Source organism: Procambarus clarkii, chromosome 39 (assembly GCF_040958095.1).
Source record: "Procambarus clarkii isolate CNS0578487 chromosome 39, FALCON_Pclarkii_2.0, whole genome shotgun sequence".
Taxonomy (NCBI): domain Eukaryota; kingdom Metazoa; phylum Arthropoda; class Malacostraca; order Decapoda; family Cambaridae; genus Procambarus; species Procambarus clarkii.
This window is the reverse complement of record NC_091188.1, coordinates 38039087-38066912: the sequence shown is the minus strand read 5'-3', so window position 1 is coordinate 38066912 and position 27826 is coordinate 38039087. Positions and strand designations below refer to the sequence as shown.

At 39.9% G+C, this 27826-nt stretch overlaps 1 protein-coding gene across 2 annotated transcripts in view; it reads right to left on the bottom strand.

Moving 5' to 3' along the window:
* LOC123760272 (mitochondrial pyruvate carrier 2) overlaps nucleotides 1–22879 on the bottom strand; it is a 91893-nt gene extending 69014 nt beyond the window's left edge. The window contains exon 1 of one of the 2 annotated variants that reach the window (XM_045745790.2): nucleotides 22468–22879. In XM_045745790.2, coding sequence (XP_045601746.1) covers nucleotides 22468–22552 — 85 coding nt within the window. In that variant the 5' untranslated portion in view covers nucleotides 22553–22879. The remainder of the gene's footprint in view (nucleotides 1–22467) is intronic. The other variant, XM_045745789.2, reaches the window with a different exon arrangement.
* Nucleotides 22880–27826: the final 4947 nt, after the last annotated feature.

Genomic DNA, 27826 nt, shown 5'->3' with positions numbered 1-27826 from the left:
TGTGCTATCTTATCTTGAGGTTATCTTGAGATGATTTTGGGGCTTTTAGTGTCCCCGCGGCCCGGTCCTCGACCAGGCCTCCACCCCCAGGAAGCAGCCCATGACAGCTGACAGCCAGGTACCTATTTTACTGCTAGGTAACAGGGGCATAGGGTGAAAAACTCTGCCCATTGTTTCTCGCTGGCGCCCGGGATCGAACCCGGGACCACAGGATCACAAGTCCAGCGTGCTGTCCGCTCGGCCGACCGGCTCCCTGGATGATTGTACTAGGATGATTGTCTTTTCTTGTCGCGTCAATCGTATTATAAGACATGCTATTATTTTTCCTTCTTACTGTGTTTGTTTATGTATAGGTAGATGCCGAATGGCCTATGTACAGGGGTACCTCAGTAAACAAATTTAATCCATTCCTAGAGACGGTTCGTAACCCAAAAATTCGTAAAACGAAGTGAATTTCCCCATAAGAAATAATTAGAAATGAATTAATCCGTTCCCGACTCCCCAAAAATTAACTTTAAAGCAAATTTTATACCTAATGTGCCCAAATCTTCACTACAAAATTATGTACAAGTTATTACTTACCTTTACTGATGACTCCTGTTGGAACATGGAAGACGGTGAGGAGGGGGAGGAGGAAGATAGGTGTTACTGTTTGGAAGGGGAGTCCCCTTCCATTATAACATCAGGCAGTGATGACTTCTCTGGGGTACACACTCTGGCACGTTTTGCCTGCATACCACTAGGACCTGCTTCTGGCTCACTGCTTGATTTTCTCACTAGAAATTGTTCCATTGAAGATTGTTTTTCCCTTCTTTGTAACACTTGTCTGTAGTGAGACATCACATTGTCATTAATAAGATCAATGCAATGGCCTGCTACAGCTTTATCTGGGCAATTCTTTTCAGCAAATCTTTGTAGTTCTTCCCATACTGCACACATTTTCTTAATTAATGAGGAAGGGACATCCTCTACTGCCTCTTCCTCCTCCTTCCCTAAAAATTTGTTGTACTGCCTAGCTAGTTCAACAACACGTGTACAATTTTCATGTTTACAAACGATCTCTTGTCTTTCCACTATGGTCATTCTCACATGTGTTTTCTTGCCTTGAACCTTACCACTGGATTCCTTGGGACCCATGACAAGATATATAAAAACAAATTTTATGTTCAAATAGCCAAAAATCCGAAAAAACTGTAAATCCTTGCAAAGAATTTAAGGGCGATAGGTCAGCCATACACGTATCAACAAACTCGTTTCCGGAGGTAAGGTTCCTAATCCGATTCAAATTTTCCGAAGAAATCGGGCTCGTAACCCGAAAAGTTCATAAAGAGGGGCATTCGTAAGCCGAGGTACCACTGTAATTAGTTAGCATAGAAGGCAAGCTAAATAATATGTTAGACTACCAATACTGTAATAGCATACAAAAATTACGTCATCATGCCCTGCCACCCCATCACAATTACTTGCTGCTACGCCTCGCATATAATGCACATATATAATACAACCCGAGCATAATTTCAACTCGCTAAATATTACTCCAATACAGTATTCACAATAGCTGTTTTTGTAGTACAGATGTATTATGGCATACATTATACCTTATAGGCAATGAATAAGTGTCATTATAATAGTAAAGATTTGAGCAAGTGAATTATGGTTGCAATATATTGCAAGAATTTTAATACAGGTCAATAAATGATATATCAGGGCAAATGTTTTTAAATATAAAATAAATGCAATAACATATGTTAATAAAATATCGCTATGCCAATTTCCATAAAAATACGATTGAATTTTACGAAAAATAATACTGTACTCTATTTGGAGGGGATTTAAATATTTGTTATCTTGTTTTAATAGATATTTGGCTGAATTTTGTACATGTTGGAGTACAGATCCCAAACAACTGGTATGGCAACTTAGAAAGAAAGAAATAACAGATTATTTGTATTACTGAAATATTGCCAGAATATAACATTAATTTTTGTTGGTAATTATTTATTACAACTTTAAACTCTAATTGCTGGATTAATTTGCAAGCAATTCTCATAAATCTTTTAACTACCCTTATGTAATTACACTTACTATATATATATTTTATTGTTCTAAGCAAATAATACAGTGCGAATCTTGGCGACACAAATTTATTTGAGCATTCCGAAGTTCCACACATTATAAATTTCTCAAGACACAATATTGAATAATACTTAAAAAAAAAAAAAAAGAAAAAAAAAATAAGACACTGAAATATGTAAAAATATCTTCGCAGCAACTCCCGCCACATGCCTTGGAGCGACCACTACGGGGAGATTGCTCGGCTCGTGAATCATGACGTTATCGCAAGACTTCTAGGCTTCATGTCCTGTAAATCCACACACAAATTTTTTTATTGTTTCCTGTGATCAGGAAACACACTTTAACAATATTAGAAAGAATAAATATTTTTAATTTTTTTCTTGTGCACTGGGGAATGTGTTATTATACGGAGTGCAGCCCAGGGGTTAATGACATAACCCACAAACAAAAACAAACAAGCCCGAAATGAATTCACGGTATGAAAAAGGGAGGAGGAAAGTAACTTTGATAAAGGTATAGTAGACAAATACAAAATAGAACCTAGCCGTTTCAATCAAATTCGTAAGACGTTAATTGTATGTGAAAGGTAAAATCTAAAGATTAAAATGGGCAATAGATTCAGAGTCAAAGATATGAGCAAAATCCAACATAAGCAGTTTCAGTGTGCATTTACAAAAATGAAGTTTACATAGTGCCAGGCTCATTGCATACATTGGAGAAAACCTAGAGGACCTGCATAATTTTAAGAGATAATACCTGTATAATAAAACTGATTTAAGAACCCTTTAACTGCGCAACGCGCCTGCAGGCCCATGTCTGGGGTGCGCTACGTGCCTCCAGGTATTTGTATTTTCACATTCCATTCAAAACTCCCAGAGCTACATGGGTTCACATCAGCTTCCATAGGGCTCTTGTAAACAGACGCCACCTTTAAAAAAAATCGTGGTCAAATGTGGTCAAGTATGAGGTATGGGTCAAGTATTCCCAGGTATGAGAGCCTTAGTAGCGAGTGAGCAACCAAGGCCGGCGCACGCAGCATGAGCGCACAGCACTGCTGTTCAGTGTGTGACCACAGCATCGCCTAATAATGTCAAAAAATATACATAACCTGTATTATTTAACCATGATAGTATTAGAAAGAAGAAGTATTAGAAGAGCCCGAGTGTGATAATGACTGGGTACAATGTTCAAATATCAGTAATTCAATGCTGTTCATGATGTTCACAGCGGCAGCCACAGCACCACAGCATTATTTCGTTATCTAGGAATCTTCAAATGACTTCTTAGGTTCCTTTTCAAAATAAACTTGTGGTCAATTATTCATTTGCAGGAATTAGTTACCAGAATTGTGGTTATAATTAGCGTTGTGCATAGTATTGTGGAAGGAGGAATTTTGGCGAGGGAGAGAGGAAAGGAGAGAATTGACGTAGCCTCACTATGTGTGGCAGTCACTCTTGTTTTCTCACCATACTAGCTTCGTGGTTCGCTATGGGGAACACATGTACATGGGTATATACAGTGTGTGTGTATATAGTGTAATAACAGAAACAGGAGTGTGTTGAGAGGAGCTATTTTGGTGAAGGAGGTTACGTCGTAATCGTAGCATCGTCTGCTGTGTGATTTCTCATGCAGTTTTTTTTTTTTTTTTTTTTATTATTTTCTACCACAGACGTGGCCACACATTTACAATGCTAACCAGCATATATACATTTTCTTCTGTCCTCCATGGACAGGGTTAGAGAAACGTTAAACATATAGTTCAAGGGTTTATTGAACACTCAACCACAGAAGGTGATTCGGTGCTTTTAAAATGCTAAGCTAACCTACATACGTAAATACATAGATACACAAATTTACGTATGCCCTACATAAAGTGTTTGATGTGTCTTACATAGTGTCATTAATGTACATTCGCAAAGGTGAAATGTAATTCTGATCAGCTTCCATATATACTTTATACCCATACATATACATACACACACACATATACACACATATATACACACACATGCATTCACATACATCTGTCTCATTTACTCTGACAGGGTGAGATAGCTGATAAAGAAACTAGTGTGCAATTAAGCACTTAATCACTGAAGGTGATGCACTCTTCTCACACAATACCGACTTACTTGAATAGTTCTGGTAAATAAAACATGTAGATAGGTATATATAACATGTATAAATAGTGTAATAAAAACAGTAAACATGTCTCATTGAATATGACCGCATATTCTGTATTTACTATCTTCTGATTTAGAGCTTCTATCTCTCTAACTATTTTCTTAGCATCAGGGCTTAGCTGAAAGAGGAGTTCTCCAAAACTCATTTTCGTAATTTCAAGGTGAAGAAAAAAGTGAATTACTATAGAATGTATTACACTTATTTATACAATTTGCACAACGTTTCGAACCTTCATGGTTCATTCTCAAGTGAAAAGAATTTACAGAACTGGTGGTGGGTAGAGTAAATAGTTCTGTGATTTGTGTGTTCATGGTAGGTTGTTCTATTCTTATGTGAATTGCTTCAAGAATTTGTAATCTTCTTGCATCTTGGGTTTTGTCTATTATACAGGTATTTTTGTTCAACATTTCTCTTGTTAGGTTGATGTCATGGGCTTGTCTCATGTGATTCCTAGGGGCACCGGATTGAAGATGACATGTCAAATGCCTCGTCAGCTTGGTCGACGTCATACCTATGTACTTAGATTGAAGGTTACATCCTTCGTGGGGGCAAGTGTGCATGTATACAATGCTTGACTGCTGTAGAGGGTTCTCCGTCGGCTTCGGGCTATTTTTGATAAGGAGTTCGGAAGTCTTCTTGGTTTTGTAGAATATGATCAGGTCTATGTTTTGGTTAGGAGTAATGCTTTTTACTCCTTTACGGATTATTTCTTTCATTATTCTTAACTCTTTCATATGTTCACTGTGCATGGTTGATTTGTAATATAATTTTATTGGAGGTATTGTTGTTTCTGTTCTAGGTTCAGGATTATACCATCGGTCCAAGTTTCTTCTTATAGCAGCGTTTATTTCCGCGTTGCTATATCTGTTGTTCACCAATACCCGAGTTACTCTTTCAAACTCTCTACTCACGTTGCTCCATTTGGAGCAGTGGGTAAGCGCTCGACGAATATAAGCATTGACAACACTGGCTTTGTATCTTTGGGGGCACTCACTTCTACCGTTCAGGCATAATCCTATGTTGGTGGGCTTAGTATATACGTTGGTGCATAAAGAGGTTCCTGTTTTTGTTATTAGTACATCCAAGAATGGCACACTGTTATTTTCACTATTTTCATGTGTAAATCGGAGTACTGACTCTCTCTCTAGATGGCTTTTTAGATCAATTAGTTCATCTGAGTCTTTTACTATGACGAATATGTCATCTACATAACGACAATATACAGTTGTTATTTGTCTGCTACTGAAGACTCTGTCTGCGATGGTTCCCATATAAAAATTAGCAAATATAACTCCTAAGGGGGAGCCCATTGCTACTCAGTCTATTTGTAGATACATGTCTCCTTGTGGACTGATGAAAGGGGCTTCCTTTGTACATGCTTCGAGAAGACTTTTCAAGTGTGGCTCAGGTATGTCTAATTTGGGGGTGCTCTCGTCTCTGTATCCAGTATCATTCCTATGGTTGTCGACTGGGACGTTGGTAAATAGGGATTCGACATCCAGGCAAGCAATGATTCCATCGGGCTGAATAGATTTGATCAATTCTAGGAAATCTGCTGATGATTGTAGACTATACTTGCTTGGAATGTATGGAGTTAGGAGTTCGTTAAGTCTTTTTGCCAGGTGATAGGTTGGAGTTGGTATTTGGCTGATTATTGGGCGTAGTGGGTTACCTGGTTTGTGTGTCTTAACATTGCCAAAGGCACATCCTAAGCCATAGTCGCCTTCAAGTTTAGTGAAATGCACACTACCTTTCTTTGCGTTGATTGCAGCAATTGTTTTGTTTACTTTGCGTTTAAGGTCTTCCACAGGGTTCCTCGTAATTCGTTGAAATTTGGTGTCATCACTAAGGATGTCGCTAATTTTGTTCATGTATTCTTGGGTAAGAATCAATACATATGCTGCTGTCTTGTCGGCCTTTCTTATTGTTACGTCTTTCAGGTTTTTTAGTTGTTTTGCTGCTTCTTTGAGTTGTGGGGTTAAGATTGTAGATGAATATGTTCCTCATTTTTTCCCTGCTTCTGTTAGTAGTTCAGCTTGAAGTGTGTCAGTGGTGATGACTTTTTTGTTGTCTTCTAGCTTATGGATGTCGTACAGAAGCATTTCGATTTCCAGGAGTTTTTGATGCATCTTTGGTTTTGATATGAATTGACAATTTAGACCAAGATTTAAGAGGTCTCGTTGGTCCTGGGTAAGATCATAAGAAGTCAGGTTAATGTAGCCATCTTTAGGACGAGGGATCTTTAACTGTCCACCGTTTAGGGCTGTTAATTTACGGAGTGTCTTCGTTTCTACACGAGTTTTATGTTGTTGTTTCAGGTTAAATAGTTCACTGTTGATGGTTTGCTTGAGTTGGTTGGGAATGTCGTACTGGGTCCATTTGTTTAACAGATGCTCAAATTTCAACGAATCACGAGGAACCCTGTGGAAGACCTTAAACGCAAAGTAAACAAAACAATTACTGCAATCAACGCAAAGAAAAGTATTGTGCATTTCACTAAACTTCAAGGTGACTGTGGCTTAGGATATGCCTATGGCAATGTTAAGACACACAAACCAGGTAACCCACTATGCCCAATAATCAGCCAAATACCAACTCCAACCTATCACCTGGCAAAAAGACTTAACGAACTCCTAACTCCATACATTCCAAGCAAGTATAGTCTACAATCATCAGCAGATTTCCTAGAATTGATCAAATCTACTCAGCCCGATGGAATCATTGCTTGCCTGGACGTCGAATCCCTATTTACCAACGTCCCAGTCGACAACCATAGGAATGATACTGGATACAGAGACGAGAGCACCCCCAAATTAGACATACCTGAGCCACACTTGAAAAGTCTTCTCGAAGCATGTACAAAGGAAGCCCCTTTTCATCAGTCCACAAGGAGACATGTATCTACAAATAGACTGAGTAGCAATGGGCTCCCCCTTAGGAGTTATATTTGCTAATTTTTATATGGGAACCATCGCAGACAGAGTCTTCAGTAGCAGACAAATAACAACTGTATATCGCCGTTATGTAGATGACATATTCGTCATAGTAAAAGACTCAGATGAACTAATTGATCTAAAAAGCCATCTAGAGAGAGAGTCAGTACTCCGATTTACACATGAAAATAGTGAAAATAACAGTCTGCCATTCTTGGATGTACTAATAACAAAAACAGGAACCTCTTTATGCACCAACGTATATACTAAGCCCACCAACATAGGATTATGCCTGAACGGTAGAAGTGAGTGCCCCCAAAGATACAAAGCCAGTGTTGTCAATGCTTATATTCGTCGAGCGCTTACCCACTGCTCTGAATGGAGCAACGTGAGTAGAGAGTTTGAAAGAGTAACTCAGGTATTGGTGAACAACGGATATAGCAACGCGGAAATAAACGCTGCTATAAGAAGAAACTTGGACCGATGGTATAATCCTGAACCTAGAACAGAAACAACAATACCTCCAATAAAATTATATTACAAATCAACCATGCACAGTTAACATATAAAAGAGTTAAGAATAATGAAAGAAATAATCCGTAAAAGAGTAAAAAGCATTACTCCTAACCAAAACATAGACCTGATCATATTCTACAAAACCAAGAAGACTTCCGAACTCCTTATCAAAAATAGCCCGAAGCCGACGGAGAACCCTCTACAGCAGTCAAGCATTGTATACATGCACACTTGCCCCCACGAAGGATGTAACCTTCAATCTAAGTACATAGGTATGACGTCGACCAAGCTGACGAGGCATTTGACATGTCATCTTCAATCCGGTGCCCCTAGGAATCACATGAGACAAGCCCATGACATCACCCTAACAAGAGAAATGTTGAACAAAAATACCTGTATAATAGACAAAACCAAAGATGCAAGAAGATTACAAATTCTTGTAGCAATTCACATAAGAATAGAACAACCTACCATGAACACACAAATCACAGAACTATTTACTCTACCCACCATGAGAGTAAGGACGAGACCAGAACATAACGATGCCAACACAGAAGACACTGTTCACCATAACAGGCCAATTACACCTGATTAATCTTTGTATGTAGATAGGAGCTTCCTCGTATGGGCCAATAGGCCTTCTGCAGTTACCTTCTTTCTTATGTGCTTCATGCCCCATTTATTCCTTATGTATCCCCCAGGTTTTACCTTTATTGTCTTATCACCTGACCCAGTGCGGGTATGAATCAACCAGTTCTGTAAATTCTTTTCACTTGAGAATGAACCATGAAGGTTCAAAACGTTGCGCAAATTGTATAATAAGTGTAATACATTCTATAGTAATTCACTTTTTTCTTCACCTTGAAATTACGAAAATGAGTTTTGGAGAACTCCTCTTTCAGCTAAGCCCTGATGCTAAGAAAATAGTTAGAGGGATAGAAGCCCTAAATCAGAAGATAGTAAATACAGAATATGCGGTCGTATTCAATGAGACATGTTTAAAAGAAAAACCTGCTGCCAGTATACACCAATAAAAACAATAACAGTATGGTGGGAGAAGCAATGTTGGCGAGTAAGATGTTGGAGTGAGGGAGGGAGACTGGCTGGGAGTGGCTGCTCACACTCGCGGTGTTCTGAATGTGTTGATGGTGAATGTATATAGTGTGCGTGACAGTGTAGTGTGTAAATAGATTGTATATATATACATAAATTAGCATGATACATGGTAAATATGTGCAACATGTGTGTACACAAGTGTCATGCATGTAACATAGTGTCTTCGGACAGTATGGATGCTTTACTGCCATAATATAGTGTACGTGCTCATTATACATAGGATTAGTATGTAAAAACAAATAAAATGTATTTGGAACCGTGCGCAAAAAATGAACATAAATATATTCGCGGTAACTCGCACGCCCCGCCCCGGGCACCCTACTGGCCCTGGGAGCGTACGTCACGGGCAAATGGGAAATGATGACGTCACGAGCCAACTTACGGACCCCATAGCAGCCAAAGTACAATTTCAATTTTTTTTTTTGACATACCCATACTGAGGGAAGGGTTTTTGACACTTTAACACTTTCGCGCTCTCGGCGAAGGTCACTCAGCCAACCGTATGTGCGCGCGGCATTTTTATCACTTAAGCGTAAAAACAAAAATGTGGATACTCTTTTTACTTTTCTGACCTTAGTTTTCATGCTACGTATTTCATTTTGGTACCAACGTGTTCGCAATAAAATTCTCTAGAAGAACATTAGTAAAAAAAGTCACAAAAGCTATAGAGATACCAGCATGAAATAAATAACTACGAAGATGAGTCACCGTGAGCGCTCAACAGCAACAAAATGTTTTTACTCTTGGGATTATTATCACCTCTACAATTGTCCTACAGCCTTAATTTTGGTATCAATGGACTCCCAATAAAATTCCCAACACGATGATATGAATATAATCGTAGAATAATGGTCCCGGCCCACCCGCAAGAGTGTGGGAAGTGGGCGCACTGTTACCCGGTAACGGTGACTGGACGACACACGCGCGAAACGTTGCTTTGAAAGTTTATACTTATTTCACTGTTCTGATATTATTATTGTATGTATGTCATTCATTTTTGTGGCAATGTTTTCGCAATAGAATGTTCTATGAGCTAAATTATACTACACAAACTTGGACCAAATAGGTGTACTTACCAAGGGAAGGCTGGTTGTGGAACAGTAAGTTGAGCATTTGTTCTTCTCTCCACCTTCTTCAGGTTCTTCATTCCTGAAGTTGCTCAACAGATGGTTTGTAGGTGGAGTGAAGCTGTTGCGGGTGGTTACTTCTTCACCACCCAATACACCTGTTTCCGGTGGTAATTGGTGTAGCAGGGAACAACACAGAGTGCAACACCACAGGTCTTGCATCCATAGTTTGTGTCCTTCCTTTTACCGGACCGTGCGCATGCATGACACTTGAGACGTTTGGGCAGTCTGTAAATTTCATGTTTCAGTTTGTAGTTCATGCGATTTTCTGAATCAACAATAGGGCGGCCAGGTCCTCTCGCTGGAGGTGTAACAGGAGTTGCAGGAGAGTCAGATTCATCTGACAAAACAGTTTCGTCAACTGGCAGTGTGGCAGACATGTCGGGTTCAGATTCGTTGTCTGCTTCATCTTGAGGTGGTGTAGTGAACAAAGGCCGCCTCACACCAGATGGTCCGGGAGTTGGCATGGCGTCAGCATTGGCAGGAGCTGTGTCATCATTTATGTCTGGAGCGTGCCGCAAGTGTTGAGATGATGATGTTGTTTTAGGCCACTCCTCTGTGTCCCAGTGCAATAGGGCCCAGATTGCCACTTCGTGGAACTGTAGCAATGTTAGCTTTTTTCGATCAGTTGTGTTGTATTTGTACAAAACATAGGCATTATGCAATGCCATTTGCAGGAAATAAAAGGTAATCTTTTTGGTCCACTTGTGAGTTTTCCTGGTAAAATGGTAATATTTAACCATTTGATCGAAGTGGTCCACACCTTTCATGAACTTATTGTACTTGCAAATTGCAGTCGGTTTGTTCACTGTTACCTGTTGTATTCCACTTGTTCCGTCTCGGTTGCGAATTCGCTTCCTTTGCTGAACTCGCTGAGTGTCTGCATTGTGGATGTTGGTAATGATTGAAACCACTCGCTTGTCTTTCCACAGGAGAATGAAGGTATTATCTTTGCGGCGGTATACTGTGGTATCCAGTGGAAGTTTACCCTTGGCTAGAGCTTGCAATACCTTTGGGGTGCCACGTAGCATTCTAATTGTGCCACATGTGTACACCCCAAGTTCTCTCAATGTTTCTTGAGTGCTTGTAGAAGTGCTTGGGCCTTGACCTTGATCCATTTTTGATGAAGTAATTGGGTATAATCCACACGGAAACGGGTAAAAATGCTCGAGTTTGGCGCGCGAGGGGAGCGTGATCGACTCACGACACGTGACACGAAAACAATGGGCCCGTCACGTGACCGGGTAGGCCGACGCGCCAGGCGGCCTAGTGGTGAGAAAGAGAACTTCATGGCGCGTCGTTTGAAACAAACCCCAATGAAATCGGATTAAAATTGAATTTTATACAAATATTTTAAAAGTTGACATAACTTTATGTCCACTATGCGTTTACGTTAGACGAAACCGAATGCGCCGGCGCGTCCACATAGCGTGAAAGTGTTAAAAAAACAAAAGAATTTTTTCCAGATAATTTTGTTCCAGCGCACTGGGGGGGTGTCATATTTGGAGGCGGCACACTTAAAGGGTTAAGCAGAAATAAAATACTGTAGTACAACCAGATGGAATTTCATCTTGGATACCAAGACAATGCACTCATGCAATAAGCAGCCCATTCAAGATTATTTTCCAGAAAGTTACGAGCAGGAAAACTTGCAGACATATGGAAATTGGCAAATAGCAGTATCATAAACACATGTAGTAGCCAAATCACCAGAGAACGAAACTGTAGATAATGGGTGGATTATCTTTAAAGAAATGGCATAATGAACAAGCAATATGGTTTTCAACCTGGAAGGTCATATCTAACAAATTTACTCAACTTTTATGATAGAGCCGCAAAAATCATTCAGGAAATGGGTGAATGAGCAGAACGGCATTTACCTGGACCCAAAGAGAAATTATAAATTTTATTTTATTTATTTTGTTATTTTATTTATATATACCTGTACAAGAGTTTATATATACAAGAGACATTCTTCCAAAGCCACTAGCATCCATAGTGTTTCGGGCAGGTCTTTAATCTTAATTTTCCCCGGAAAACAATCTGCCAAATCGTTTAACAACCAGGTACCCATTCACTGATGGGTAAACAGAGGTGAACAGTTAAGGATTGGCGAACAGTCTATCTTCCTCGGCCAGGATATGAAACCAAGTCGAATCGATTGTGAAGCGTGCAGCGTGTACAATACAATAAAGGCTTTAGGAAAGAAAGTAGAAAATTTAGAAGAAAGAATTACAAAAGAACTCAGCATTAACACAAAGGAGCAAAAGTACAGTCTCTTTTGCCCCTCCAACATTAAATGCTTGGAGTGGCATATAGCTGGTAAGCTTCGAAAACAGCTTTCAGATCATCTGGATATTTGACAATCGCTGCTGTGACAAAAATTGCAGCTTTGTTGGATTTGCTCGAAGGCAAGAGCAACTGATTGTAAGACAAATAAGAGAATGTTTTGAATACAAGATGAATGTTGGAGGAAAAAAATATATATACAGTGGTACCTCGCATAACGATCGCCCCAAAAGACGAACATTTTGGGTAACGAACAGCTCGATCGGCGTCAAATTGTCCCGTATGGCGAACGCTGGTTTGAGTAACGTCAACACCACATGGTGGGGTCGCGCTGCTTCTTGCACATTCTTAGACGCCTCCAACGATGCACATAAATTATGTTGTTCTTGTTTAACCCTTAAAGTGCGCATCACTTCATATGAAGTGTAAATCGTTTTACCAGTCAACTGCGCTTCACTTCATATGAAGTGTATGGGTACCGCACATGATTTGAATGGCCCGCGGTGTAGCTGGGGGTCCCATACGCTGCCCAGGGGCTCTAGTAAACAGCGGCCATTTTGAAAAAAAATCCAGCTCACGATTCGATGGCATGGGAGGCCTCAGTTTAGCGAGAGTCACCATGGCGAGCGCACGGTCAAACGCCTCACGGGCACGCACCACTCAGTCCCTCACCCCAAAGCAAATAGCCCACGAATTATTCTCTGAAGGTGAAGAAAGTGTGTTTGACGATTCAGACAACGATGAGCATTATACACAGTTGTCGGGTGATTGTAGCAGCAGCAGTGAAAGTGAGAATGACCGCCATGCCATGGCGAGGCCTATACGCTCTCCCATGCCTCCTCGCCCATTTTCTACCCCAATTCTACCACGACCTCACAGTTCCTGTGGATATTTTCTGTTTGAGGGTGACGAGTCAGAGGGAGGCGACTCCTTTTCTGGGTTTAGTGACTCAGATCAAAGTTTTATTGAGCCTGTGGCTGGTACCAGTGGTGTAACTGGGCGAGAAATTGTCGCGTCAGCAGCATCTCGCCCGGCCAAGCGCCACCGCATGGCACCACATGAGGGACCAAGACCCTCGTGTTCACGTGCACCCACCTCACGTGCACCCACCTCACGTGCACCCACCTCACGTGCACGTAGCCGCCGTGCTTCTCGCAGACGGTATTCAGCTCCTGGTCGCCGGTATGCATCGCTTCCTCGCCGTCTTTCCTCTGCATCTCGCAGGACGCCTGGTGTACTTGAGTGGAGTGATGGTGACGATTTTATTCCTAATATTCCTCACTTTGACGATAAAGATGTAGGGATTACAAACCTTTTCCCTAATCAAGGTGAGGACATGGCTGAGATGGAATATTTTACAGCATTCTATGATGAACCACTCATGGAATACATTGTACACCAAACGAACCTGCATGCTGCTTACCTGATTGAGAGGGAAATCACAGAATTTTCACGACTGCAGCGTTGGAAAAATACCACAGTGGCGGAAATGTATGTGTTTTTGGCACTCTGTTTGTTGATGAAGCACTGTCACAAACATGCAATAAATGACTATTGGAGCAAGGACAAGACAATACCAACACCTTTATTCGGGAAATATATGTCACGAGACAGGTTTCAGATACTCCTCAGGTGTCTACATTTTGGAAGTGTTCAGGACCGAACACCTGATGATAGACTGTGGCGAGTGAGGCACTACATGAACGATGTTATTGGAAAATTCAGAGATTTTTACGTACCAGCACAGAAGCTGGTGGTTGATGAATCTCTCATACTTTTCAAGGGACGTGTTCCATTCAAACAGTACATTCCCTCAAAACGAAACCGATTTGGCCTGAAATTTTTTGTTCTTTGTGATTGTGAGACAGGATACGTGTTACACATGATTCTGTACTCGGCTAGTGATGTAGACATTCCCGGTAACGACGAACATGGATTCTCGGGGAGTGTAGTGAAGACCATCATGGCTCCGTGGATGAACAAGGGACACATTTTATACACAGATAATTACTATACAAGTCCCTTGCTAGCTCGGTTCTTGCTAGAAAATAGAACCGGATTGGTTGGTACAGTAAAGCCACAACGAAGGGAAATGCCTGTGTTTGACAACGACATTGCAGTTGGTGAGTGTCAGAGAAGGAAAAGTGATAACATTCTGTCAGTTCGGTGGAAAGACAAAAGAGAGGTGAACTTGTTGACAACAATTCATGATGGAACAATGGTGAACAGTGGGAAAGTGAGCCATAAAACAAACGCACCACTATATAAGCCAGACTGTGTTTTAGACTATAATATCAACATGCGGTTGATTGATAAATCAGACATGATGATTGGCACTGCAGAGTGTGTGCGGAAGACATGTAGGTGGACGAAAAAAGTGTTCTTCCATCTTGTGGACATGAGCATGCTGAACTGTTTCAACATGTACCTTGTGAGAACTGGACATAAGCCCACTTTCCGTGACTTTGTATTTGATGCTGCAATACAGTTATTAGGAAAGTTTGCAAAAGATGTCCCAGGTATTCAGCGGCCCATCATAAACCCACTGTTGCAGCATGCTGGTACTCCACGCCTCGCTCACACTGAAGGCTTCCTAGCACACAAACTTAAGTATTTGCCACCTGGTGTGAAGCGTGCAATAGCCCAACGTGATTGCTTGGTGTGTAAAACAACGACACGTAGAGACAAGAAACGGAAGTTTGTGCAAACATGGTGTGAAACGTGTGGTATCCCATTATGTGCTGTCGACTGCTTCAATGACTACCACAGTCTAGAAATCTTCTAAGTGTGCTTCAAAGTGTGTATAGCGTGTGCGAGTGTGTAAATATGTAAACATATAAGCAGATAGCGCGTGCGTGTGTGTAAATATATACAAATATAAGCAGAACATACAATATAATAGACTGTAATGACATATTATATTGCCGTAATTGAAAACATTTGTGTGCGCCTGTGTATACTCAAATATGCAACAATTATTGATACAAAATATGTTCAAACAGTATTTGAAACACAATTAGTGAAAAAAAATTAGATAAAATGCGCTTAGACATTGTAAATAAATAGCGCGAAAATATATTTGTGGCAACTCTGGCTGTTTGAGGACCGCGCGCAACATCTCCCGGGCGTGTACTGCATGAGCGAACATGCAGATTGTGACGTCATCACCGAGCTTCTCGGCTCTATTGCAACAAAAGTAAGTACAATAGAATTTTTTTTTTATTTTTCCCGTGATCAGTGAACAGAACTTAACAGATTAGCAAAAAAAAAAAAATTTTTTTTTTTTCAAAATGACATGCGCCTGTGTGGATAGCAGGATATTAGACCCCGAGCATGTTAAGGGTTAAAGATGCTAATGATGCTGGGATATAAAGGGGTGACTGCTGAGATGCTGCAAAGCATTGAGGTTTTTGTAGGAAAAAAGAAATGAAATGTCTGATATACAACAAATGTCAAAAAGGTTCGTTCGGTGTTCGGCAGGTAGGCTGCTCCATTATAACAATCTTTCTTTGTTTCAAATGTGTTCCATTTGTTTTGTATTTGTCAATTACGTCTCAATAATGGAGCAGCCTATCTTACAAATACACTCAACAAACCATTATGACATTTTCATTTCTTCAAATGTGTTCAATATTTATTTTTCATTTGTCTTATAGCAAAAGGTTCGTTCGGTGGTCGGCAGGTAGGCTGCTCCATGTTTCTTACATACAAAAAACGTAAATAATAAAAAAAAATGAAGAATTTTGAAAACCAGTACAAATGTCAAAAAGGTTCATTCGGTGGTCTACAGGTCGGCTGCTCCACGTTTCTTAAATAAAAAAAAAACGAAAAATAAAAGAACTGTTGAAACAATTTGAAAAATGGACAAATGCCATAAAGGTTTGTTCAGTGTTTGTCGGGTAGGCTGCTCCATTTTTGAGATGTAAGTGACAAATACAAAACAAATGGAACACATTTGAAACAAAGAAAGATTGTCATAATGGAGCAGCCTACCCAACAAACACTGAATGAACTTTTTGCTATAATGAATATGAAAGACTAGGGCTGCTGGCTGGGTTAGTACTGCATGAGCAACCATTTGTGGCACACGTGCCTCTGGCTCTCAAACACCTGTCCGACACGGTGTTGAAAGACTGCGCTCAGTCGGTGAAATTCAGACCCTATTGTTTGAAGAACATAAGGGTCATAACATTGGTGAAGCTAGGCACAATAAGGGCTTAACACAACGGTCGGATGCCAGTGATACAACACCTATGAGGATGATACAGCGAGCGTATCCAGTTGTAGCTCTGAGCCCCACCCTTGCCATCTCCAATTTATATAGATGAATCGTTTTCTGCGTTCAGTGATGATGCATCTGATACAAGTAGCATAGATGAACAGTGTTAGCGACTTCCATGGTGGTGTTGTCCATAGATATTTTCAAGAATACCTGAATCTCTTCCTGACTGATGGACACTCTTTCAGGCTAGCTGAATCTCTTCCTGACTGATGGACACTCTTTCAGGCTAGCTGAATCTCTTCCTGTGTGGGACCTTACAAAGCGATCTTTTCAAGTCTACCTTACAAATTGAGCTTTTCCTATAATCATTTCAATACTACCTTATGCTTTACAAGCTTGGCTACATACCACCTACAAGTACTAAAGCCAAGGGTGCACGCAAGTGCGTTATTTGCAAGCACACAGAAGGATGAAACAGGAAACGCAAATCTATCTGTAGCTGGTGCAAGGAGAGCAAAGTCGCGCTGTGTATCATGGACTACTTCGTTGACTATTACGCACCTCCAAAGTACTGAGTGTGTAATACAGTGTGTTACTGTGTAAATAGTATGTGAAACTGTACAGGTATTGCAATTTTAGTGAATTTTTACCATGTAATATTGTGACAATAAACATTTATTATGGACACATTACTGACATGTATCACAGTTCCATGGAAAATTATGAACATTCTACTGTATACATATTGTAAAGGTCACAAATATGCATCATATACGATAAAAGAAACAAATAAAACCGCATTGGAAATACATAGAAAAAATATTTGAAAATATATTTGTGGCTACACGCGGTGCTTGAATGACCTGCACGACCATATCTGGGAGCTTCACACACACACACACACGGGTGACCAGGCCCCTGATGACGTTACAGCGCACCTTGTCCACGCCCTCACAGCCAAAGTAAGAGTGGAATTTTGGTAATTATTTTTACATAGACATGTTCAGGGAAGGTAATTTATCATTTTACAAAGAAAAATAATATCTTGGGGAACATTTGATGTCATGCACACTGGGGGAATTTCACAATAAACACAGTGCATCACACTGGTTACATGGGGACATTTGTTTTGTATGACGTCCATTTCACATGACGAACATGGAACGGATTAAATTCGTTACTCAAGGTACCACTGTATATATATAAAGAGAGTATACACGTGGAAAATACTGGACGGCCAGGTTCCAAACCTACACAGTAAATAACAACATACCGGAGTGTATGATATAGAAGAAAATGCAGAATAGAACCAGTGAAGAGCAGGGGGTACCATAGGCACAATCAGAGAGCACTGTATAAACATCAGAGGTCCAAGGTTGTTCAACATCCTCCCAGCGAGTATAAGAGATATTGCCAGAACAACAGTGGACATCTTCAGGAGAAAACTAGATTATTTTCTCCAAGGAGTGCCGGACCAACCAGGCTGTGGTGGATATGTGGGCCTGCTGGCCACTCCAAGCAATAGCCTGGTGGACCAAGCTCTCATAAGTCAAGCCTGGCCTCGGGCCGGGCTTGGGGAGTAGAAAAACCCCATCAAGCAGGTATCAAGGAGAATAAACCTTAGCCTATATGAAAAATATTAACCATAAAAATTAGAGTGAATGAGAGGACAGGGAGAAAAAAAATTTAATAAAATTATTTTGGAAAGCAAAGGCCCCCCTTCTTCTAGAAAGAAGAAAGAAGTACAGCAACGAGACTTACTGAATAAGTAAACGGAAATGTTTAACCTCAGCACTGCTCACCTGTAAAATGTCAACAACCATCACATGTCAAATTTTAAAATGTGTGTGCTATAAAAATAATAAATAAAATAATAAATAGTAATAATCATAATAAAAAAAAAGTTATTCTGACATTTTTGTTTTGTTTTGACATTAATTAACAGCCATGAAGCATGAAAATCCAAGTCAAATTCTCTATCTCGTGTGGTTTAGCTGTATTCCCTCAGGGAGAAAATCATTCATCATCTTTCAGTGAACAACCTTGTAATTGGCAAAATATTAGAATGGATAAAACAATGGTTGAAAGAAAGAAAATGTCACATATGAAAAAGATGACACGAAGCTGTGACTTGTATTTTTATCTATATCTGATATGAGAATAAGGAAAAGCAGTGGTGCAAGGACTGTGCCCTGAGGTACAAAGCTTTTCACTGCACTTGCATTTAATTTTATTTAATTGACCGTTCTCTGCATTCTGTTTGGCAGAAAATACATTATTCATCGCCCAGTTTTACCTGTTATTCCTGTTCTCATTTTGTGGGCTATCACTCATGGTCACATTTATCAACGATGCCATAGCAAAGCCTGTGTATACCACATGTGCATTTTGTTTTTCTTCTAATGCATCATTGATTTTGTCGTAGTGGTCAAGTAGCTACAAAAAGCATGATCTTCCCGCTCTAAATCCATGTTGGGCTAGGTTGTGGAGTTCATTATTCTCCCAAAAACTGGGGAGCTGACTCTTGGTCACTTCCAAAATATTTAGTTATATGGAACATTAGTGAGATTATTTTATAATTCTTGGCCAATGCTTTGCTCCCTCTCTTGTGTAGGAGAACTATCTGCACTTCTGGTATATCCCCAGTGCCCAAGCTTTTTCTCCGCAAAATTGCTTCAGTCTAAGTGCTTGTGCTACTGGCCCTTTGCACTTCTTTATATATACTGTACTGGGTTCCAGGAGTCTGAACCCAGGGCTCAGTTGGTCAGCCAGAGGCTTAGGGCCCCATGCTGTCAATTTTTCTTCCAAGATCTGCAGAGTTCATGTTGATAGGGAGCTTGATGACTGAGTGAACATTGCTCGGGATTCGTAGTCCAAAGGTTCCGTGTTCGATCCCTGGCAGAGGTGGAAACAAATGGGCAGTTTCTTTCAACCTGATGCTCTTGTTCATCCAGCAGAGAGAACTCTATCAACATCAGAGGCCCAAGACTGTTCAACACGCTTCCACTACACATAAGGGGCATAACTGGTCGACCCCTCACAGTGTTCAAGTGAGAACTTGATAAACACCTCCAAAGGATACCTGATCAACCAGGCTGTGATTCATACATGCAAGCAACTGCGTCCAACAGCCTGGTTGACCAGTCCAGCAACCAGGAGGCCTGGTCAAGGACTGGGCCAGGGGGATGTTGATCCTTGCATTCATGGGGAGCAACAAAACCCACAAGTTTCCCACAAAGCTCATTTGTTTAATTTTTGTTTGTACATTTTATTAAATTATTAAATGGTGGTTGGGTAGGTGACTGTTGCCAGGATCAGGTTGGGTTACCACTACCTGTGGCAGGTGGCTACAGGTGACAGATCTCCCAATCCTGAGCACTCCAGGAGCAAACTCTGTGAGCAGAAACTGCGGCATAATCTCCCACACTACATCACCGAATGACCAGTTATCAGACCATTCAGACCCGTTGGCATGAGGTACCTAGAGCTTTGTAATTACTTTATTAACTCTTGTGTCCTTGAGGATATCCTCATAATGTACCCCCAAAGATCAGGGATGCTAAGGCCTGAAATCCTCTCTAGATAACCACCCTGTGTGATGGGGATTTTTAGCATCATGTAGCTAGTTCTTGACAAACACTGTACTCCCCTTCACATAGTCTAGGGCAGCTGCACAAATGCAGATGTATCTAAATGTGTTAATTAACAAAACAAAATTGACAAAGCATTCACAAACGCTTTTATGAAGTAACTTATAGCCACTTGTGAGAAACTACTAACTTTTCACGTGAGCAATCTGAAAATTATTTCAACACCGAGCATTTCATTTTACCTAATAATTAAGAACATGGGAACTGTACAAGTCATCCCCCCTTTCAAACTCTGCTTGAAACCAAAATAACCCAACAAACACTTGCGTAGCACAACCCATCCTAAATTAACCTAGACTTGCTACTACATTTTGAAAATAAAGAAATACAAAATAAACTAATAAAAATAAAAAACTATAATATTAAAACTAATAATACAAATCAGGATAAAAACTATTATAATAATAAAACTAATAATTAAAATCAAAATAAAACTATTATAATAGTAAAAAGAATCAGGATAAAACTATTATAATACTAAAAATCAGGATAAAAACTATTATAATAAAACCAATAATAAAAATCCAACCTGAGTCGAGCCCATAGGCCTAACCTTTGTCCAGGGATCTTTCTCATTACATACCACCCAACTTTTCCTACGAGAATAACTATAATTTACAAGATAAACATAGGGGCATGATGACATCTATTTTATGTACAGATAGGCCTATTTTTATATATATATTTTTTGTTTACAATACCACTAATCGGCCCAACAATGAACGTTGAATATGTCGAGCTTCTATGAACTAGCTATCCTAGACAAAATATACTGCTACCCTATTCTATATGAAAGATTACACAATGTAGATCAAAAACTACATCTAACCATCTCACAGGATGGTTAGTCATAAGGCGGTGTGCAGGACAAACATATAAATTGTGACACTAGCTCTCCACACATGTCAGTTGCTTAATTTAGAACCTGTACTTGAGGTCGATCTCGAACCCATTGTTGATGTGACGACTTATATTGAATTTTGTAACTAGCTCATCAAGATTGTAACTTGCTTAGCTAAATGAATTGTGGGGTTCAGTCCCTGAGCCCATTATGTGCCTCTGTAACCCTTTCCACTACCGCCCACAAGATGGGTATGGGGTGCATAATAAATAACCTAAACTAAAACTAACTAAAGGGAACAAATACCTGCCTCAATACAAAGATAAATTAACTTTGACAAAATAATAACTTTACAATTTTAGTAAGAGCAAAGCACTTTATCATAAAAATATTATATTATTTTTACCAGTTTCTATAAGATTCAACTCAAATAATTTTTTGTTGTTGTTGTTGTTTTTAAACAAGCTTAGGTATACATAGCAATGTGCTGCTTCCATGAAGGACCACACAGTGTAGATCAAAAACCAGCAACAAGCTCATCCAACATCCCCATCTCACAGGACGACCAGTCATACATGGAATCAGGAGAGAACATGAAATGCAAGGCTGATCTATTAGCCTACACTAGCAAAATCTGGGTACAGCACAAGAATATCTTCCAATACTCCTGAGTGTATTAAGTAATTACAAAGCTCAAAGTACCTCATACTATTTGGTCTAAAGTCATTTATTATATTTATTTATTTATATATATACAGGAAGATACATTGGGTTTATGAGAAGCATTGATGCTTTTACAGTCTTGAAAAGCCACTAGCACGCATAGCATTTCGGGTAGGTCTTTACTCTAACAGATAATTTAACAGGAAGTAGATATTTCTAGCAAAATTGAAAATCAAAACTTATAACAGGGCAACCACAGATATAGTGTTGGAGAGTATGCCCCAACTCTTGTTCACATAGTTTACAATTGGAATGTCCACCATTCAGGGGATTCATTACCTGCAGCCACCTGCTATAGATATCTATATCCCTTGAGGTTACCTTGAGGTGCTTCCGGGCCTAATTCTCCACGGTGTAGTGGTAAGACACTCACCTGGTGTTTCGAAGCGCTTTGGCCTGGGTTCGTATCCTGGTCGGGAGAGGATTTACTGGGCGCCAATCCTTAACTGTAGCGTCTGTTTACCCAACAGTAAAATGGGTACCTGGTTGTTAAACTATTTGGTGGGTCGTATTCCGGGGATAAAAATTAGGATTAAGGACCTGCCCAAAACGCCATGCATGCTATAGTGGCTGTACAAGAATGTAACAACTCCTGTATATATATAAATAAATAATTCTGGCAATTACAATGTCACACTGTTTATCACACATGTGATAAACCTGAAATTGAGCTGAATATGGGCATTCCAATCGCTGCTGTAAAAACCACAAAATATACTTAAGGCCTATTTTTATACTGAAGATCTACTTTTAAACTAAAGGCCTACTAAAATATATTTTTTAGGCCTACCTGCTGGGTGGTTCCAAAAAGGCTGAAATTTCTCTGGGACAAACTTGTCAGCCGTCCTGATCACAGCTCTGTACAGTCTTGACATGGTCGAACTTTGACCTTAATCCTCTTTAAAAAATCACACTGAACTGATATTATCCGGGCTAGTAGGCCGTAATATGAGAGAGGTGTAGAGGTCACAACCAGCTGGAGAGGTCACAACCAGCTGGGGAGGTCACGGCCAGCTAGGGAGGTCACGGCCAGCTGGGAACGTCGCAGTAGCTGGGGAGGTCACAGCCAGCTGAGGAGTTCACAGCCAGCTAGAGAGGTCACAGCAGCTGGACAGGACACAGCAGCTGGCACAGCAACTCAGTGCCACTTTAAGTGTTGTGGTCGGTGGCACCATCTACCGGCGGCCTTGAACACCATCTTCCTGCCATAGAAAATGGTCTGATACTAGCTCTAACTTGTGTATTTACCCAAAGGGTCCACTACTACTACTAATACTACTAATAATAGTAATGTTAATTGATATACATATTATTTGTGACACTGGCTCTCCACCTATGCCAGTTGCTTAATTTAGAAACTGTACTTGTGGTCGGTCTCGAGCCCATTAATGATGTGACGGTGCATTGAATTTTGTAACTAGCTCATCAAGATTGTAACTTGTTTAGTTCAATGAATTGTGGGGTTCAGTCCCTGAGCCCATTATGTGTCTCTGTAACCGTTCCCACTACCACCCACAAGATGGGTATGGGGTGCATAATAAACAAACTAAACTAACTTGCAAGAATAAGGTACAATAGGTTGCTAAGATTACATATAAGATTGGTATGTTTTAAATTTATTTATTTATTTATTTATTTATTTATTTATTTATTTATATACAAGAAGGTTCAGATTGAGTACATAAAGATTGGGAGATTGCACTGTATCTATTGCTACCCAATTTTAAAGCAAAAGGTAAAAAACTATGAAGATGAAATTAGGTACTTTTTAGTATTGTTTTTGAATGACGCAAAAGTTGGACAGCTTTTCAATTCAATAGGGAGTGAGTTCCATAGACTGGGTCCCTTTATTTATTTATTTATTTATTTATTTATTTATTTATTTATATATATACAAGAAGGTACATTGGGTTTGTGAAAATACATTGAATAGTACAGTATTTACAATCTTGTAAAGCCACTAGTACGCGCAGCGTTTCGGGCAGGTCCTTAATCTAACAGATAATTTTAAGTAGGTAATTTCTATCAGAATTGATAAATGAAAACAAATACATTGCAAGAGAAAAATGAGATGAGAGAGCTTAGTAAGTATATTAAAGCACATTGTTATATTAAAGCTCTGATTGATTACATTGACAGCTTCCTATGCTTACAAAACAAGTCACAACAAAAAGGCTTAACAATCCCTGGCTTACAAAGGGAATACTTAAATCCATTAATAAAAAACATGACCTTGAGAAGAAGTATAGGTTAGGAATTGTCTCCAAAGAATTCTCAAAGAATTACTCGTTATTGCTATCTAAGATAATTAGACGAGCCAAAACTAAATACTACGAAGATAAATTTACCCAAATAAAGAGCAACATTAAAAAAACTTGAAGCACAATTTCACAAATATTGGGATCAAAGAAAACTTTAAATAACAAACCAACACTCCTGTCCAATAACGATGGTCAGCTTTCAGCCTCAGATTCTGCTATTGAGTTCAATAGGTTCTTCTCTTCCATTGGGTCATCCCTTGCAAATGATATTCCATCTTCCAGTACTGACGTTAAGGACTATCTTACAGGTAACTATCCACAGTCTCTGTACCTAAAGCCTATTAATTCCACTGACGTCAATGAGATAATCCTTTCCCTTAAAACCAAGTCTAGTGCCCTTGAGGAGATTCCAACTTTAATTTACAAAAAAACCTTCAGATCTTTAGCCCCTGCTATTGCATTGCTCTTCAACAAGTCACTTGAACTCCAAACCTTTCCAGATATTCTAAAAAAAAACGAGAGTAACGCCTGTCCACAAATGTGGTGATCTTACAGATGTTAACAACTACAGACCTATATCAATCCTGCCAAACTTGTCAAAATTTTTTGAAAAACTAATCTACAAGCAGCTTTACTCTTACCTAGCCAAACACAATATACTTAGCCCTTGCCAATATGGCTTCAGACCCAAAAAAAGCACTAACGATGCACTTATTAGTATGCTTAACTCGATTCATACAGCTCTTGATAAAAATGAGTTCCCTGTTGGGTTATTTGTGGACCTGCGTAAGGCTTTTGACACTGTCAACCACCAAAACCTTCTTCTTAAATTACATCATTATGGAGTCAGAGGACACTCCCTGCAATACCTCAAATCCTACCTTACTAACAGGCTCCAGTATGTTTCTGTGAATAATTCAATTTCTCCCACCCTACCCATCAACATTGGTGTTCCTCAGGGCAGCATACTTGGCCCTCTCCTCTTTCTCATCTACATTAATGACCTTCCAAATGCCTCCCAACACCTCAAAGCAATTCTATTTGCTGACGACACAACCTTCATTTACTCCAGTCCTGACCCTCTTGCTCTAAATGCCACAGTAAACACTGAGCTAAATAAAGTCTATCTTTGGCTAACTGCCAACAAACTCACCCTTAACACTGACAAAACTTCCTATATTCTGTTTGGCAATAAATCCTCTAATCAAATAAATCTCAAAATAAACAATACCCAAATTTGTAACAAATTAGATGGCAAATTCCTTGGCATTCTCATTGACCACAAGCTGAATTTCCAGGGACACATTCTAAATATATCAAAAAAAGTTTCAAAAACTGTTGGCATTCTTTCTAAGATCAGATATTATGTACCCCGCCCTGCCCTGGTGACTCTCTATTACTCCCTCATCTATCCATATCTCAACTATGGTATTTGTGCTTGGGGTTCTACTACCTAAAATCATTTACGTCCTCTAATTACTCAACACAAAGCTGCTATTAGGACGATATCCAACTCTGGCCCCAGACATCACTCGGAACCCCTACTCAAATCTCTGAATATGTTAGACATTAAGTCACTGCACATTCTCTCATGTGTATTATACATATATAAAACGCTAAACTGTAATGCGAATCCTGACCTCAAAAGCTTCATAGAAGGTTGTAACAGAACCCACGAGCACCACACCAGAAATAAATACAGTTTTGATATTCCTAGAGTACGACTTAATCAAACTAGAAATGCTCTACAAATCAAGGGACCCAGATTGTGGAATGACCTTCCCAACCATGTTAAAGACTGTACCTCCTGTACGGTGGATAGAGGAGTACCTAAGCAACAGGAGACAACGAGCACTGTATGGGGTGTGGAGTATGCGGCCCCAGCATGGAGCCCGTACCTTGTCAAGCACAAGACGAAGCTGGAAAAAGTCCAGAGGTATGCTACTAGACTAGTCCCAGAACTAAGAGGCATGAGTTATGAGGAAAGGCTGCGGGAACTGCACCTTACGACACTGGAAGACAGAAGAGTAAGGGGGGACATGATCACAACCTACAAAATCCTCAGGGGAATCGACCGGATAAACAAGGATGAACTATTCAACACTGGAGGGACGCGAACAAGGGGACACAGGTGGAAACTGAGTACCCAAATGAGCCATAGAGACATTAGAAAGAACTTTTTCAGTGTCAGAGTAGTTAGTAAATGGAATGCACTAGGAAGTGATGTGGTGGAGGCTGACTCCATACACAGTTTCAAATGTAGATATGATAGAGCCCAGTAGGCTCAGGAATCTGTACACCTGTTGATTGACGGTTGAGAGGCGGGACCAAAGAGCCAAAGCTCAACCCCCGCAAGCACAATTAGGTGAGTACTGGTTCCAACGAGTTCGCAACAGCATCAACCCCAGCCCTCGATAGATGCACCCCATCATGAGCATACATTTCACTTCCATAGAAGTATTCCCAGTTGTCTTTGAAAGATATTGCATTTGATTTGCAATATCTTTCAACCCGACAACTGACTCCAAGTGCCTCGACATTCCCATCGCTCTTTCTTGGAAGAATGCCACATATGATCGAGATTCCTCCCTTGCTTCTAACTAATTCTATGGCTGTTTTATACTTCTGAATCAGTTCCTCACTCCTAACTCGATCATTTCCTCCCGCGCTAATGCAAATAATGGGATTGTTCCCATTTCAGTCATAATATCATTCATGTTGTTTATATCACCAATACCAGCTCCCGGATAGCAAACCATTAACCTGTTCCCCCTATCACAAAACGTTCTATCCAAATACCTTACCTGGGAATCTCCCACAACTAAAATTCGCTTAGGTAATTCCTTTAATCTCTGAGGGTACCTCTCTTACTCTATTTACTCCTACATAAATAAATAAATAACTAAATAAATAAATAAATAAATAAATAAATATGGGGGAAGTTGGTAGTACAAGATACAGTGCGAGTTTGAAGCACAAGGTAGGAAACTATGAGGATGAAATTAGGTGCTTTTTGGTTTTACTTTTGAACAGGGGGTTGGCTTGGACAATAGTTTAATTCATCAGAGAGCATGGAGTGTTTGCACAGCTTTAGTCTGACTCTGGGGATATCAAAGAGATATTTATTTCTGGTGTGGTGCTCATGGGGTTATTACACCTATGAAGTTTTGGTTTAAGATTAACATTTTGGAATAAGGTTTTTGAGCACATACCACAGTGGTCCAGTCTGACACCACTCACCACAAGGAGCAGTGTAGTCACAATGCGTCCCAAACGTCTTAAGGCCAGAGCTACTCTACTTGACGGTCATGCTATCGGGAGAAGCAATATTTTAAACCGTGACCGTGGCAGTGAATACCTTCTCGTGGTACGAGTCCCTACTCTCTTGTCTCCAGGATGTCGGTGAGACGTTAGCTGAGATGTGTGCTAAAATCTCCGTCAACGTGGCGAACCTTGCTCCTATGGTGCAGGTGGGTCCTGGACCACACGAGCTTGGGTCCTGTTGTCCATCTTGGAAGCAAAAACGGATGTTTGGAGTGAATGCGTCCCCACAAGAAGCTGACTAACTCCTGAGTACTTACTTACTGATAGGTGAATAGGCGCATTCGGTTAAAGGAAATGTACCATGTCCATGCTGGCATGTCTGTTCTGCCCAGGTTTAATGAAATAAAACTGGTTATATGTTTTGGTATAAAAACTTATTTACTAAAATACTTGTGCATAAATACAATACATAAAAAGACATTTTAACTAAGTAATCATATAGAGAAAACTACAGTACCACGTATGAAGCAATAATAATCACATATAATTTGAAAACTGCAAAAGCAATTTCCGTAGTTCACAACTGTCAATGTCTACATCAGTGCTGTCGATATAGTCTATGTC